Source organism: Suncus etruscus, chromosome 9, assembly GCF_024139225.1.
Source record: "Suncus etruscus isolate mSunEtr1 chromosome 9, mSunEtr1.pri.cur, whole genome shotgun sequence".
Classification (NCBI taxonomy): domain Eukaryota; kingdom Metazoa; phylum Chordata; class Mammalia; order Eulipotyphla; family Soricidae; genus Suncus; species Suncus etruscus.
This window is the reverse complement of record NC_064856.1, coordinates 114,914,080-114,929,681: the sequence shown is the minus strand read 5'-3', so window position 1 is coordinate 114,929,681 and position 15,602 is coordinate 114,914,080. Positions and strand designations below refer to the sequence as shown.

Sequence of the window (15,602 nt, the reverse complement as noted above, 5' to 3'; positions counted from 1 at the left end):
TCTGACAGTCCCGGCTTAAGTTTCTGCAGCAGCAGTTCCCGCAGCCAGGTACTGGGGCGACGCTCCCCGCGGGATCCGGGGCTCTCCGGGTGCGGAGCCCGAGATCGGGGGTGCGGGGCGCGCCCCGGGGGCCAGGGCTGGGGCCGGGGCCGGGGGGTCGACCCCGGGATCGGGATCAGGACCGAGCGCCCAGGGCGGCTGGCTTCCCCAGGTTTAGGTTTCGTTTCCCCGCGCGCTGCGCTTTCGCTTCCCGCGCGTCCCCGTCACGCCTGTCTCCGTCCGCTCCCAGGGTCCGGCCTGCGACGCCCCGTCCTGTCCAGGCCTGGACGCTGGCACGACACCTGTGACCTCACGCGCGAGCCCCGCGGCCGCATCTGTCGTCACACCCGGTGGCCACGCTTGCCCGGACGGACACGCAGCCCGAGGACCCGGGCAGCGCGGCGGCCACCAGAAACCACGCACACGCGCGCGGGACCCGCGCCCCAGCACCACCGGGCGAACACCAGGGTCACGCGGCGTGTCCCCCGCGCCTTCCTCGTCCCAGCTGGTTCGTGGGTAGGACCACCCATGGCGCCGCGCCCGGAGAGGTGGGGCCCCCGCGTCCCACCCGCCCACCCACCCAGCACTTGCCCCCGGTCTGGTGGCCGCGCGCCCCGAGCCCTGACCAGCTCTACCCTGCCTGCAGAGGAGGTTCCAGGCTGCGCTTCGGGGACTGGCTCCTGGGCGAGGTGAGCAGCGGCCACTACGAGGGGCTGCACTGGCTGGACGCCGCCCGCACGCGCTTCCGAGTACCCTGGAAGCACTTTGGGCACAAGGACCTGAGCGAGGCGGACGCGCGCATCTTCAAGGTGGACGCCCAGACGAGCCCCTGCCCGCCCGGGGTGGATGATGGGGCAGGGCAGGCTGTACCCCAGACTCACATGCCATCGTCCGTCCATCCTTCCAGCCGTCGTCCATCCACCCACCCACCCATTCGTCCGTCCGTCTGTCCATCCACCCACCCATCCGTCAATCCTTCCATCTACCCACTCATTCATCCACCCATCTGTCAGTCCATCCTTCCAACCGCCCACCCACCATTCATCCGCCCACCCGCTCTTCCATCCATCCACCCACCCACCCATCTTCCGTCCATCCTTTCATCTGTTTGTCCATCCACCCACCACCCCACCCACCCGTCCATCCTTCCATCTCTGTCCATCCTCCCACCCACCCACCATTCATCCGCCCACCCGCTCTTCCATCCATCCACCCACCCACCCATCTTCCGTCCATCCTTCCATCCGTCCATCCCACCCATCAACCCACCCACCCGTCCATCCATCCTTCCATCTGTCCCCGCAGGCCTGGGCCATGGCACGCGGGCGCTGGCCGCCCGGTGGCTGCAGCAACGACAGGGGCAGCGCTGACCACCCGCCGGAGAGCGCACACCGGGCCGGCTGGAAAACCAACTTCCGCTGCGCGCTCTACAGCACGCGCCTCTTCGTGATGCTGCAGGACAACTCCGGGGACCCCCGGGACCCACATAAAGTGTTTGGGCTCAGCTCTCAGTGGGGCTGCAGGGGTGAGAGCTGCGGGCGCGGGCGGGCTGTCCTCCCTGGGAAGGGGGGTTGGGGGGTGCAGGGCGGTGGTGGCGCCTGACTGCGCTTTCCATCCCCCTCTCTCTTCCTCCCTCTCACCAGGTCAGAGCGCTCTCCAAGAGGATGCTGGGGTAAGCCTTGCCCTCACCCCCAACCCCGGGCGTCCTGGGGGCACAGGCTGACGGCAGGCACTGTCTGCCTTGCAGGAGACTGTGCCCTGGCCGGGTGGGTCGAAGCCTGGACCCGGACCCAGGCTCCCCAGCGCCCCCGCAGGCCTGGCCAGCCCAGCGGGGGACATCCTGAGTCAGGCCCTGGTGCAGAGCTGCCTGCAGGCCCCGCCGGTGGGAGAAGCGTGGGGGCTGGCGCCTGGTGAGTGCAGGGGCGAGGTTGGGCGAGGCGTGGGGCCCCAGGACTGCAGGGAGGCGCTTGGCCACAGCTGTCTGCCTCCCGCCAGGGCGTGCTGCTGAGGATCTGGCCCCCAGCTGCAGCCCGCAGCCCCCATCCCTGCTGGCAGGTGAGCGTCCCCCAGAGGGAGGGTGTGAGAGGGACGGATCCGGCTGGCCAGCTCAGGTCCTTTCTTCCTCTCCGCCGCCCTCTCCGCAGGTCCAGAGGCGGCTGTGCCCGTTCTCGAGTCCTGGCCTCTCGGGGTGGCGCCCTGCCCGGTGCCCTCCACACCAGCGGTGGGAGAGTTGCTGCCACGGGCTGGGCTCTGCGGCTTCCAGGTGGGGCCCCTGGAAGTGACCATCATGTACAAGGGCCGCACCGTGCTGCAGGAGGTGGTGGGACAGCCCCGCTGCGTGCTTCTCTATGGCGCCCCCGGCCCAGCCCCGCCGCCCCCCGAGCCCCAGCGCGTGGCCTTCCCCAGCCCCGCCGAGCTGGCGGACCGCAAGCAGCTGCTGTACACGGAGGAGGTGCTGCGGCACGTGGGCCCCGGCCTGCGACTCGAGCAGCGCGGGCCGGAGCTCTGGGCTCAGCGCCTGGGCAAGTGCAAGGTGTTCTGGGAGCTGGGCGGGCCCCTGGGCTCTAGCAGCCCTGCCACGGCCCCCCAGCTGCTGGAGCGGGACCGCGACACCCCCATTTTCAACTTTGGCTGCTTCTACCAAGGTCAGCGGAGGGCTTGCTGGGGCCGGGTAGCGTGCCAGGGTGCGGGCATGTCCACTTAGGGCCCTTCTGCCCTGCAGAGCTGCTGGAGTTCAGGGCTCGGAGTCGCCAGGGTTCCCCCCGCTGCACCATCTACCTGGGCTTCGGGCAGGACTTATCGGCCCGGAGGCCCAAAGAGAAGCACCTGGTGCTGGTGAAGGTGAGTGTGGGGGCCCTGAGTGGGTGGTGGCAGCGACCCTGCTCGGCCTGACCACCCTCCTGTGCTGCAGCTGGAGCCCAGGCTGTGCCGCGCCCTCCTGGAAGCCGCGCAGCGGGAAGGCGCCTCCTCCCTCAACAGCAGCAGCCTCGGCCTCTGCCTGTCCAGCGGCAACAGCCTGTACGAGGAGCTGGAGCAGCTGCTCATGGACCTGGAGCAGCCACCCTAGGCCTCAGGAAGCTTCATCGAAGCCCCTGACCCTTCCCTTGTCCCAGGGGTGCCCAGAAGTTGTGCCCGGCAAGAAGGAAATCAGTCCAGAAGGTTCTAAGAGAATCCTTGTTTGATAAATTAGAACACAATGGAAACCGCGTCTCTATACTGTACATATAAAAAAGTTCAGTTCTGACGGCGCCGACCCTGACCCTGGCCGGGAAGCAGCGCCGGGCCTCAGCCCTGGGCCCCCGTGGCTGGGGGGGGCTCGTCACCGGCCTCAGGCCGCCGGTACTTGCGCATGTGGCGGTACTTGTCCACGTAAGCCTTCACTAGCTGCGCCACCTTCACGGGGTTGATCTCGCGGCTCTTGCTGTGGCAGATCTGCAGGGCAGAGGGCAGGTCACCCACCCCGGCCAGTTTTCGCACAGGAGACGGGGCGGGGAGTACCAGGGAGCAGAGGCAGGGCACACACCAGACCTCAACTCGCACCCAGCGCCTGCGAAATCAGGGCCACACCCGCCCCCGGCAAGGCAGACCCAGCCCTGCCCACTCACCTTCTGCACGGCCTTGCGCAGAATGTCCTTGTACTCGTCCTTCGTCACCTCCCGCCGCTGGTAGAAGGGCTTGATGGCCAGTTTCACCTCCTCCACCGCGCGCTCCTGTGTGTGCAGCTTCTTGAGGTACTGAGGAGGGCAGAGCGTCAATGGCCGCACAGCAGCAGGGGCCCTGCCCTGCCCGGCCCCGTGCGCTTACAGCTGCGCGTGGCTGCCGCACAGTTCCTACCTCCTCGTTCTTGGTGGCCTTCTCGGCAGCAGGCCGTGGGGGCACCGCCCCCTTGTCCTCTGAGTTGTTGGTGGCACCGAGGCTGGCTGGCTCGGAGCCCACCGCGGGCACGAGGGCAGGGCCAGGGGCCACCGCCCCAGCGGCTGGGGGTAGGCTGCTCCGAAGGATGAACTGGACCATGGGCTGACTGGGCAGCGCTGCGGGGAGGCCACTGGGAGGCAGACTGGGGGTGTAGACCTGGGGAGCACATTTGGGAGTCTTGAGTGCCCTGCAGGGTGGGGCGGGACGGGACCCAGCCCCAAGCCCCCTACCCTGACCCACCCACCTGAGCAGGGCTGGCTGCGGGGAGGCTGGGCTCCAGGACCACAGGGCCAGCAGGGGGCGGCTCCAAGAAAGGGGGGTGCTGGGGGACCAGGGCCGGGCCCTGTCCAGTTCCCCAGACACCTTCCTGAGGCGGCTTCTGGAACTGGGGAAGCGGAGTCCCTGAGGGCCAACAGGGGGCATGGGTCTGGGAGGCTGCAGCCTCCCCGAAAGCTCCGGAGACGCCCCCCAGCAGCCTGGCCAGAGGCCCGGGCCCCGAGGGCGGCCCCCACTCACGCGGGTCCCTGTCCCCTGCCTCCTGGAGGTTCCACGTGACCCTCTTCACCAGCGCTCGGCCCCGCAGTGCGGGGGTCGCCGTGGGCTCCTCCGGGGCCGTGCCAGGGGCCCCAGGCGCCACGGGGGGCTGGGTGGCATCCTGCTGGGGCGGGGGCAGGCTCCCCGCTGGCCTCGGGGGCAGGAAGGGCCTCTCCGGGGACGAGTCAGAGCTCTCGGGGGACGGTGGGGAGCTCATGTCGTCCAGCTGCAGGAAGACGGCTTCGTTCGAAAAGTCCTCGAAGACGTGACCCGCCTCCACGGTGTCGCCGTAGTCCAGGTCATCGGCGGGGCAAGCCGCTGCCACCTCCGGCACAGCGGGGTCCTGTGGGGGAGGCCCGTCTGCGGCAGACGGGGGCTCCTCGAGGACAGCCGCAGGTTCTGGCCAGGCTGCGGGTGCCGTGGGGGGCTCACCGCCCGACACGGGCTCCTCCTGTGCAGGCGGCTCCGGGGAGGCTGTGGGCTTCCTCTCGGGTGAGCGCGTCCGGGGCCGCTTCTCGTGGGACCGGGTCCGCCGGTGCTCCCGTGATCGGTGCTCAGGGCTCGGCGAGCGTGACCGGCGCTTCCTGCGGTCGCGGGAGCTTGGCCTCTCCCGGGGCCGCTCCCGACTCCTGTCACGAGGGTGCCGGTGCCGTCGCCCTCGGTCCAGGCTGCTGGGGGGCGACCCCCCGCGGGCCCGGGCCCGCTTCCTCCTGCTCCCGTGTGCAGGGCTGCCGGGGCTGCCTGAATGTGCCCGCCGCCGGCTGTGGGTTCCGGAGCTGCGCTTCTTCTCCTTGCTGCGGGCCTTGGCCTTCCGTCGCCGGGCCCGCTCCCGCTCGTGGCTGCTCGAACGCTCGCTCGAAGAGCGGCGGCTCCGTGCCCGAGCCCGGTGCTTCCGGCTTGGCTCCTCGTCCGGGGCTGGTGAGGGTGAGCGAGAGCTCTTGTCCCCAGAGCCGGAGCGTGCCCTGCGCGGTTCCCTGGGCCCGGCCTGCTGCTTCTTGGCGGGCTTCTTGCCGTGGGAGCTGGACCGTGACCGGGAACGCGAGCCAGATGGTGAAGGCGAGCGTGAGCGGGACGGCGCGTGCAGCTCCACAATGCGATGGGTAATCGGTGGCGGGTCTGGCTCGGCCACCGTCACAGTCCTCTCCTCGCAGCCGAAGAAGGAGCTGCGTGTCGGCCCGTCATCGTCCCAGGGCGCGGGGGCAGCGGGGCCGGGGCTCACGGGGGATGGTGGGCTGGGCCCGAAGTCGCTCTGCACAGTGTAGGAGGTGACGCAGCGCACGGTCTGGCGCATGGCGGGTGCCTGGGGGCTCCCCACCGAAATGGTGCGCGTGATCTCGGAGGGCAGCAGGCCGGGGCTCAGGCGCTCGGGGCTGCTCTCGGGAGTCGTGGAGTCGGAGCCGGTGGGTTCGAAGGGGTCATAGATCTCGCTCTTGAGCTGCTTGGCCTTGCGGATGGAGAAAAGTGGTGCCGGCGTGTCTTTCCGCGGCACCTGGCTGTCCACGGGCCTGAAGGTGTTGCAGAAGCCGGGGCTGGAGGTGCGGCCCATGTGGGCAGCGTTCCCGGGGATGTTGATCCGGAAGCTCTGGAAGGTGGAGCTCTTGCCGCGGTAGGGTGCCTGTGGGGCCGGAGCCTGCGAGCTGCCTGGCTCCTGTGGGCCCCTGCCGCCTGGCTCGCCCTCGGCACGGCGGCCAGACCCAGGCTGCCCGGGTCCCTCCCGGCCCGTCAGGCGGCTGATGCACGAGCTGGGAAGCTCAACCTGCTGCCCGCGGGCTGGGGCCGGGGCCACCGGGGCATCCTCTGCTCTCTTGATCTTTGGTATCCGGGGTAGCAGCGACAGGTCCGTGTTCCGCGGCACTGCGGTGGGCACCTGCCCCTGGGCCCGGTTGTGGCCCCCCGGACGGCGGCCCTCACTGGGCTTCAGGCTGGGCTTGCTCCCGGAGGCCATGAGGGGGGACTGCGGTGCACAGGGTGGCCCTGACAGGTTCGGCTTCACAGTTGGGAGGCAGGTGGGGGCTGGTAGGGCTGGGGGTGAGACTGGGAGGGGCCTGTTGTGAGGGCCCGAACCCCGGCCGGGAAGCTCCCCAGACCCATAGTTTCCCTCTGGTCTGGATGGCTCTGTAGGGACCGATGGGAAAGAAGCTGGAGCTGAAAAACAGACCGAGGGCGGGGGGGGGGGGGGGGGAGAAGGGGGCTGTGCGTCAGTCCTGCTGCATGCTGGGTGGGGCGAGTGCATACATGCAGTGCAGGGGCATGAGAAGCATGTACACGGGTGTGCATTTTTATGTACAGGACTGTGTTTGACAGATGTAGTATATTATGTATGCAGGGCGTGCACATACGTGGGAGGTACGTGGGGATTGTGTACATGAGGTGCGTACGTGTGTGTGTGTGTCTACGAGCAGAATCTGTACAGGTACAAGCAGACTCTGCCTGCCACAGAGCCCCCTGGACGCAGGTAGCACGTACCGGGCCGCTTGGCGCTGAGGGACCCGTCGCGGTGGATGAGCACGTCAGCGCTGCTGAGCATGAGGAGGCTCTGGCTCGACAGGATACTCCCCAGCAGGTCGGGCACTGGGGCGGCCACTTCTGGCTCTGGGGCCATGGCGGCCATACTCCTCCTGCGGGCAGAGCCAGAGGCTGGGCACAGGCCAGCCCTGCCATACGCGCTCCCCACCCGGGCATCCCGGGAGCCAAGCGGCCTGGGACGTACCTGGAGATGCCCATGGCGAGTGGCCTGGCCACTGGCTGGTGTGAGCGCAGGGCGGAGCGGGACAGCACGGTCCTCTTGGTGCTCTGTGGTGAGGCCGAGCGGGGCGATGGGTCTTCGGCACTGCTGTGGGTGTGGGGGAGGGCACGCGTGAAGCCGGACCCAAGGACAGGGGGGGCCGGTCCCCGCTCACACCCAGAGACTGAGTGCCACTGCCCGCCCCCCCACCCCCACAGTCACCTGTCGAAGGGGTCCAGCTCGCAGGGGTCCCCAAAGAGAGACAGGGGGGCAGCCCCAATGTCGGCCCGCATCAGGCCCAGGGATGGCCCAGCGGGCTTGTGCACAGCCGGGATACAAGTGCCTCGGGCCGGTCTGCGGAGCCCCAGTGCTCGGGCAATGCGGCAGCGGGCAGTGACTTCATTCTGTGGCGGAGCAAGGCTAGGCTGTGCAGGCCCTCACGGCACCACCTTAAGGATTCCAGAACCCCAGTGGAAGCCACCCCCGCTTGAGCCCCAGGCCTTGTCACAAGCTGAACAGGACGAGGCAGGATGAGGGCAGAAGAGCATCCCGACAAGGCACAGGTCTCTTTGCAGCAATGGAAGGGAGGGCACGGGGTGAAAAGGCCGAGAGGTGGCAGGGAGCCACCCTGTCCCCTCTCACAAGAGAATTCCCACACCCTCAAGTAAGGGACCCTCCTGCTGGGTTGGGAGCCCCAGTTCCTACCTTGGAGCGACGCACCCCATGCTTCTTCTTCTTCCCACGGCCCTGCCGCTTCTTGGTTTTCCTTCCTGCTGCTTTGGTGTGCGCCTTCTTCCTGCGCCCTGAAAGAAGGTAGTGGGATCTGCACACTGCAAATACTCACACAGCCTGCTTGGTCTGGGGCTGCTCTGGGCATCACTGGGGCTCCAGTGTCCCTCTAGTCACACTGGACTTCCAAAGCAGGAAGAACCTGGTTCCTACACCCACTGGAGCTGACAGGCGCTCCCCCCATCCTTGTCTGTAATGATCAGACCACAGAGGTCCCCCAATTTCAGTCTTGGTCAATGGAGGGGTTATGGGACCTGCTGGGGACGAGTCCCAGATCTGAATGACGGGTACTCCTAGCATATGACCCCTGAAACAGGTGGGGCCACATGCTCTCTTTCGCATCTCTCCTGCTACCCTCACCCTTCATCCCACACACCGAGCCCGGCACTTTGGTCCGCAGCCACCTCTGTGGCTGAGGTTCCATCGTGCTTATGACACAATCAGAACTCATGGGCCACAGCCGAGACCCTCCCCTCCCTCCGGTGCCAGCGTGGCCTGGGCCTAGCTCCGCCAGGTAAGACCAAGAGCCTGTGTGGTGGCACCTGCACTTCTGGGGGATCCTGATGCAGGCAAGGGGCCAGGCTGGATTCACCCTGTGATCATTCCCAACAGAATGAGTGTTGGGTGACACAAGCGAGACCCCAAAGCCACCAATAAGGAGGCGTCCCCAGGGGACAGGCCCATTGCCCCAGCTCAGTGTCCAGGGGAAAAACCAAGAGGTCCCAGGGAGCGCCCCTCACCTCTCTACCCACAGGGTACGATGCTACCCACGGTTGTCACCCAGGTTCAGCCCGAGCTCCAGTCAGACTGGCCAGCAGCCCTACCTGGCTTCCTCTTCCGCCGACGGGTGGGCATGCGGGGCGTTAGGGGGCGCTGGTACACGGCAGTGCTTAGCCCCATGGCCACGGCATTGATGGTCTCATCCAGCAGGGACATGAGGTGCCGTGGGACATGCTGTAGGGCAGGACGAGGGTGTGTTGAGTGGAGAAGCTGATAGGCACAGGGCATCACCTCTGGTCTGCCCCCCCAGTGGCACCCAACAGTGCAGGACGACACCCCCTCTCCTGCCCCAGCGCCTACCGGGGAGCTCCGGGCCGTGGAGAGACGGTTCCGGTTGACTGTGGCGCGGACCCGCTCACTCTGCCGAGTCCTGGCGATGGCTCGGGTCCTGCCCAGGCGGGGGCGTAGGCGGCTGCTGGTGGGCACCACATCGGCCAGCAGCAGCGACAGGTCTTCGCTCCCCGAGCCAGAGTCTGCAAGGCGTGGCAGCAGTGACAGGCACATGGACTGTGTGGGACAGTGAAAGGAGGACGGGACCCTTCCCAGGCTGAGCCTTACCTGCTGCGGCAGCTGCCTCTGGCCCCTCACATTCTGGACAGAACCACTCGTCCACGGGCACCTCCTGGAGAGGGGGGTCCAGGCATTCCATGTGGTACCTGGGGGAATCGGGCTGTCATCACATGTCCCAGTGCCCCCCCAAAGAGGCCTCTATTCCTGGGCTGTCATTCAGCAGTCCACAGAGTGAGGTGTCCCACACTCCCAAATCACCCCCACAGCAGCTCCAGGAGGGTAGTTGCAAGGAGTACCGTCCACCAGTTCTCTCCGAGGGCACAGTTGGCACCCAGGCACCCCTCAAAGGAGACAGGGCGGAGGGGGGTGCGTGGAGCTTTGAGGGCTGCATGGGTGCCTGGAGAAACCCCTGTCCAATTGTGGAGCCATTACAGTTCCTGAGTTGTGAACTGCCTGTCTAAGTGACATGGATACTGGATAGGGGACCCATGACAGCTCAGGCACCGGCCATTGTCCCATGATCCATTTGGGTTGAACTTCCGCGAAGCTGCCTTGCCCTGCGGCTCCCCTCTCCCATACACGCCCTGGTGCTTCACCCCAAAGGGCACCAAGGCTCCTGGAGGTTGGGCCATTGGGGGTTAAAGGTCACAAAGAGCAGAGCTGGGGCGGAGAGATAACACAGCAGTAGGGCATTTGCCTTGCTCAGCAACTCATAGTCCTCAGTGCTTGCCAGGAGAGATTTCTGAGCCCATATCCAAGGAGGAACCACTGGGCGCAGTGGGTGTGACCCAAAAACCAACAAAACAACACAACAACAACAAAAAAAAAAAACAAAGAAGAAAAAAAAAAAAAGAACAGGGGCCAGAGCAATAGCACAGCAGTAGAATGTTCACCTTGCACGCAGCTGACCCAGGACAGACCTGGGTTTGATGATCCCTGGTGTCCCATATGGTCCCCCGAGCCAAGAGAGATTTCTGAGCACAAAGCCAGAAGTAACTCCTAAGCGTCACCAGGTGTGGCCCCAAAACCAAACCAAAACAAACAAACAAACAAAAAACCCACCAAAAAACAGAGCCAGGACGGGCAGGAGGGAGACAGCGCGGCTGGTGGGCAGCGATCTTGCCTGGTACAGACCAGGACTTGAACCCTACACCAGAGTCCCCCCCGAGCCCTGCCAGGAGTGACCAGGGTGCAGACAGGAGTCAGCCCTAGGCACCGGCAAGTGTGGCCCCCAAGCAAACAAAAAGAACAAAGTCCTTGTAGATGTGGGGTGAGGGTGGGGCAAGGCCAGTGACTGTGGCAGGAGCCATCGAAAAAAGTGTGTGCGGAATGTTGGGGGTCAGGAAGGACCACTCACCCAGCATCGCAGCCGTCACACAGCAGCAAGCGGTCCTCACGGTCACTGCGGCCGCACACTTCGCAGAAGGTGGGGTCTTCATCCTCCGCCGCTGCTGAGCTCTGCACAGGGACCTGCGAGCACCGACTGCTGAGCCCACAGGCCCCGACCATGGGGGTGGGGTGGGGGGAGGGGGGCTGTAGATCCAGAGGCCACAAAGAAGCATGAGCAGCCTTAATTTTTGCTGGTGGTGAAGGCCGGCACAGACGCACAACGTGGATACAGACACACATACACATCCAGGCAATGAATGCCTCAGGGGCCAGGAGGCAGCTGCTACCGGGCACAGCCTAGAAACCTGGGTGCAGGGCCAGAGCAGCCAAGCAGACAGAACATTGCTTGACGTACAGGAGCCAGAAGGAGCCTGGCATCCATTCCCAGCACCTGAGAACTCCTCCCACGGGGGACACGGAGATGACTGGCCCAGTGCCCCCTTCCTGGACACCCACACCTGTGAGAGCCACTCACCTTCTTCAGAACTTTGCCACCGAACTGGGCGCGGATGCAGATGTGCTGGAAGAGTGTGCGGTCCACTGGGCAGGAGTTGGCATTCTGCGGGACACGGGCTAGTGAACCGGGTGCCCCTGGGCCTCCCCACCCTACTACACACGCTGGGTGCCTCAGCTCAGGCCCCCATCTCCATCCTTTCAGCCTCTCCCCGCTCTGCCATCTGTCGCCTGGGCCCCGTTGACCCCACTGAGAACCAACAGGGGTGGGGGGGAGCATAGCAGAGCCTGTGGGGCCCCTCACCAGAGAGAAGATGAGGCAGAGCAGCTCAAAGCGCTGGAGCCCCTGGCTCGCCCCAGTCCCACACAGTCCCTGGGGCAATGCTAGAGACACCCCCAGGATCGCCTTTTGGGGTCGACCCACAGCACTAGGGAATGTCAGATGTCAGAGAGCCAAGGTTCCTGTCTGGATCCCGTCCTGCCCCAATCTTTTCTTTACTTTTTTTTTTTTTTTTTTTGGGGGGGGTCATACCCGGCAGCGCTCAGGGGCTACTCCTGGCTCTATGCTCAGAAATTGGCCCCGGCAGGCTCGGGGGACCATATGGGACGCTGGGATTCAAACCACTGTTCTTCTGCATGCAAGGCAAACGCCTTACCACTGTGTTATCTCTCCTATCTCTCCCTCCAGCCCCCAATCTTTTATTTTCACTTCTGGGGCCACATCCAGCAGTGCTCAGAAGTCACATTAGGCTCAGCTCAGGGAGTTGAAGATTGAACCTGGGTAGGCCATGTGCAAGGCCAGCAACCGCCCTGCTGTGCTCTCTGCCCACCCATACCCCATTCAGACCTTAAGGGATATCCACTCATCAAAACAAACCCTCCAGGGACTGGAGCAATAACATAGCAGTAGGGTGTTTGCCTTCATGCTGCTGACTTGGGACGGACCTGGGTTCGATCCCGGCATCCCATAGGATCACCCGAACCTGCCAGGAGTGATTTCTGAGTACAGAGCCAGGAGGAACCTGAGTACTGCCAGGCAGGGCCCCAAAACAAAAACAAACAAAAATCTCCAGGGAGACCCGAGGGAAACCACAGTGGGGAGAACGTTTGCCTTATATGTGGCCAACCCAGGTTGGATCCCTCGTATCCCATAGGGTACCTCCTCTGAAAAATATCAACAAAACCCTCCAGCAGGGCACAAAGGGCGTCTATTCCAGCAGAAGGTATCGGATGCCAGGGCGAGCTTGCAACCTCCTGTCTCCAGCAGTCTGGGCTGGGGGGTAGCACGGAGTTGGGGTGTGCAGGCCTCTGGAAGACTCCATATCTCTCAGCCAGAACTGCGTTCTTGGCCGGGTCATAGCAGATGTTAAAAAGTGGGGATCAGGGGCCGAAGAGATAGCATGAAGGTAAGGCGTTTGTTTGCCTTTCATGCAGAAGGTCGGTGGTTCGAATTCCAGTATCCCATATGGTCCCCTGAGCCTGTCAGAATCGATTTCTGAGCATAGAGCCAGGAGTAACCCCTAAGGACTGCCAGGTATGACCACCCTGCCCCAAAAAAGTGGGAGTCAGAAGGATGGCAGAGCATTTGCCTTGCACATGACTGACCTGGGGTCAATCCCCGGCAACCCATAGGGTCCCTCAAACATGCCTGCCAGGAGTCCTGAGTGATGAGCCAGGAATAACCCGTGTCGTTGGGTGTATCCCAAAAAACAAAACAAAACAAAATGTTGGGTCAGAGTGATAGCACAGTGGTAGGGCATTTGCCTTGTTCGCGGCCAAGCCGGGAAGGACCTGGATTCAATTCCTGGCATCCCATATGGTCCCCTGAACCTGCCAGGAGCAATTTCTGAGTACAGAGCCAGGAGGAACCTCTGACCGCTGGCGGGTGTGGCACCCCAAAACCAAAAGAAACAAAAACAAAAAATGTTGAGGGTAAGAGTGGGAAGGCTGTAGATGCCCTGAACAACATCAGAACAGCCAGACAGGAAGGGAGAAGCAACCAAACACCCTAGCCCCTACCCACAGCGGCCTGCACATTCTCCAGGATACACGGACACTCCAGTAGCTTGGCCTTACCTTGGCCCACTCCAGGATGCAGTCAAGGCAGAAGTAGTGGGTGCAGCTCTCAGGGGTGCCCAGGGCCTGGTCTCGAAAGGGGTTGAGGCAGATGGGGCAGCTCTCAGAGTCGTCATCCGAGTGGAAGGCGTCCCCCGACTCCAGTGCCCCCTCGTCGTCCTCATCCTCAGAATCTGGGACCAAGAAGGTGCTGACTCAGCAGGAGCTTCACACCCCACCCCAGGACATCCACGTGCTGAGGGAGACCTGTCCTCCCAGGCTGCCACCCCCAACTCCAAGGGCAGCTGGGGTGGTGACTCCCCAAGTTCAGCTGCTGCCATGGCTGGGTAGGAGGCACCATGCTGCACCCACAGTGCCCAGAAATCTACCTTGAAGGCACTGATTTGGACAACACATGGCTCAGGGTTCCGGGAACCCTGAGCAACCTGTCCTGGACCTCATGGCAGGGATTTAGGAATCCCCATTTGGCTCAATGAACCGTGAAGATGCAACAGTCATGGCTGGGGGTGGGGGGAAGGTGGGGCCTGCTGATACCCGATCTGGTGTCTGTGGGGCGCTGCCTGGCTATGCCAACTCAAGACATACCCAGCTCACCGGCCTAAACACCACTTCCTGCCGTCGCCAAACTGAACCCCCAAACCAAGGTTGTGCGGAGCAGAAAGGCTCACCGGATCTCCCCTCCGGGGCCACCTCGTCCTCACTGCCCGAGTCGTCCTCAGAGTCCCCATCACTGCCACTCTCTAGACCTGGGAGGGGGGACGAGTCAGAGGTGCTGGTGGGCCCCTCATCTCTGCCCCCCACATCACTGTCCCAGGGTGTAGGCTCACCTGAATTACTGGGCCCTGCATCAGGGCTGAGGTGCTGCCCGCGCTGCGCTGGGCTGCGCTCGGCAAGCTCATCCAGGCTGTCCTCGTCCATTGCTGGGCATTGGGGTCAGCTCTGTGGGGGAGGCAGAGTGCGTGAGCCCCTGCCGGGTTCCAAAGTGAACCCTCACCCGGTGGCTCTGAGCACCCACAACGGGGATCCACAAGCCTCCCCCAACGCTCACTTCAGAGCAACTTCTAAAGCAGAAACTGGGTGGCAGGAAGGGCAACAGCACCCCCCACTTTGAGGGCGGGTGGCACCGGGAGTTCTGCGGGTCACTGTCTCTTTAGGAGAGACCCCAGGCCATGCCCTCGTACTTGCCCAAGACACCAGGTCCACCCTGTGACACGCTGGCGGGCCCCTCCTGGGCAGATGGTCGTCCTCCAACCTGCCTGCCTCGCAGCAGGGGCCCGGTGACCACTGGCACATGTGACCCGGTGAACCTGAGCTGGTGGCTGTGCCTGGCTTAGAAGCAGGCAAGGAAGGGTCCAGCGCCCCACCACCACCACCACCACCACGACTGCTTGGGAGGCGGCTGGCCTGCGCAAGGGGCAAGGTTCGATCCCCTGTATTGGTGCCAACAGCAGGAGCGACAGACAGCTCGGCTCAGCTCTGCGAAGAGCCTGCATGCAGCACCCCCTTTTCCTAGGCAGGAACCCCGAGGAACAGAAGGAGCCATGGGCCAAGGGGGAGCAAGCAGTCTGGAGGGGCAACCCCAGGTGGGTGCACTGCGCCTTTGACCACCTTCGGGGCAGCATTTTGGGGCGACCTGGCCCGGTTCCTATCAGGGGGTGTGTGGTTAAAGGCAAAGCCACTTCAGTCTCCAAACCTGGGGACCCCTGGGGAGCAGGGTGCGGAGGCCTGGGGGGCCCCAGCCCGAGGGTCGCTGAGCCCCATGGGCCAAGGGGGAGCGAGCAGTGTGGAGGGGCAGCCCCAGGCGGGTGCACCCCGAAGCCCACCCAGCCGGCCACCTTCGGGGCAGCACTTTTGGGGCGCGTCAGTCTCCAGATCTGGGGTGCACGCGGCCCCCCGGCGGCTAGCTCTCAGCAAAGCGGCCCCGGGACCCCCAGACGCGCATGCCGGGGTGCGGGGCGCCGGGTCCCCGCTAGCCAGGACCCGGTGGCGCAGCCGGGCGCGGTGACAGCTCGAGGCGGCCGGGCCGCACCGGGCCCCGCGCAGGCCACAGGCGGCGGCCGGGCCCAGACAAAGCGCGCGGCGGCCGCGGGGCAAGCACGGCGGGGGCCCGCACGTCCCGATCCCGCACCTCGAGCCTCGCGCCTCCCGCCGCCGCCTCACGAGCCCCGCGCGACGAGGCCCGGACGCCGCCGCCTTCGCCCCTTCTCCGCCGCCGCCACCGCCGCCGCCGCCTCGGCCGCGCGCGAGCTGACTCGGAAGTGGACGCGAGGACTTCCGGGGCGCGGCGGCCCGCCCTGGCGCCGGGACCAACGGGCGGAAGCGGGGCGGGGAGGTCCGGAAAGGGGACGGGCGCCTCTTCCGCCGCCGGTGGGGTCGGCGACGCTTTGAAAAC

At 65.0% G+C, this 15,602-nt stretch overlaps 3 protein-coding genes across 4 annotated transcripts in view; 2 read left to right on the top strand and 1 right to left on the bottom strand.

The window, feature by feature from the left end:
• The first annotated feature begins 35 nt into the window (after positions 1 to 35).
• Positions 36 to 3,136, top strand: IRF7 (interferon regulatory factor 7). The gene is made up of 10 exons (XM_049780922.1): positions 36 to 48; positions 290 to 587; positions 686 to 848; positions 1,345 to 1,564; positions 1,683 to 1,711; positions 1,787 to 1,949; positions 2,035 to 2,094; positions 2,184 to 2,684; positions 2,762 to 2,880; positions 2,951 to 3,136. Exons 2-10 carry the CDS (start codon positions 568 to 570, stop codon positions 3,104 to 3,106), a joined length of 1,431 nt encoding a protein of 476 aa, XP_049636879.1. The 5' UTR covers positions 36 to 48; positions 290 to 567; the 3' UTR covers positions 3,107 to 3,136.
• CD81 (CD81 molecule) overlaps positions 124 to 15,602 on the top strand; it is a 344,561-nt gene continuing 329,082 nt past the window's right edge. The window contains exon 1 of one of the 2 annotated variants that reach the window (XM_049781246.1): positions 124 to 127. The gene's annotated coding sequence lies outside the window, so the exon portion shown is untranslated. Of the gene's footprint in view, positions 128 to 650; positions 657 to 15,602 lie in introns of those variants that run through there. The other variant, XM_049781244.1, reaches the window with a different exon arrangement.
• Positions 3,195 to 15,436, bottom strand: PHRF1 (PHD and ring finger domains 1). Its single transcript, XM_049781185.1, has 18 exons — positions 15,339 to 15,436; positions 14,038 to 14,149; positions 13,879 to 13,956; positions 13,211 to 13,383; positions 11,157 to 11,240; positions 10,650 to 10,762; positions 9,341 to 9,438; positions 9,083 to 9,255; positions 8,827 to 8,956; positions 7,919 to 8,016; positions 7,436 to 7,617; positions 7,199 to 7,321; positions 6,955 to 7,106; positions 4,471 to 6,633; positions 4,199 to 4,356; positions 3,874 to 4,110; positions 3,645 to 3,773; positions 3,195 to 3,471 (listed from the first exon to the last, which is right to left on the bottom strand). Exons 2-18 carry the CDS (start codon positions 14,126 to 14,128, stop codon positions 3,325 to 3,327), a joined length of 4,329 nt encoding a protein of 1,442 aa, XP_049637142.1. The 5' UTR covers positions 14,129 to 14,149; positions 15,339 to 15,436; the 3' UTR covers positions 3,195 to 3,324.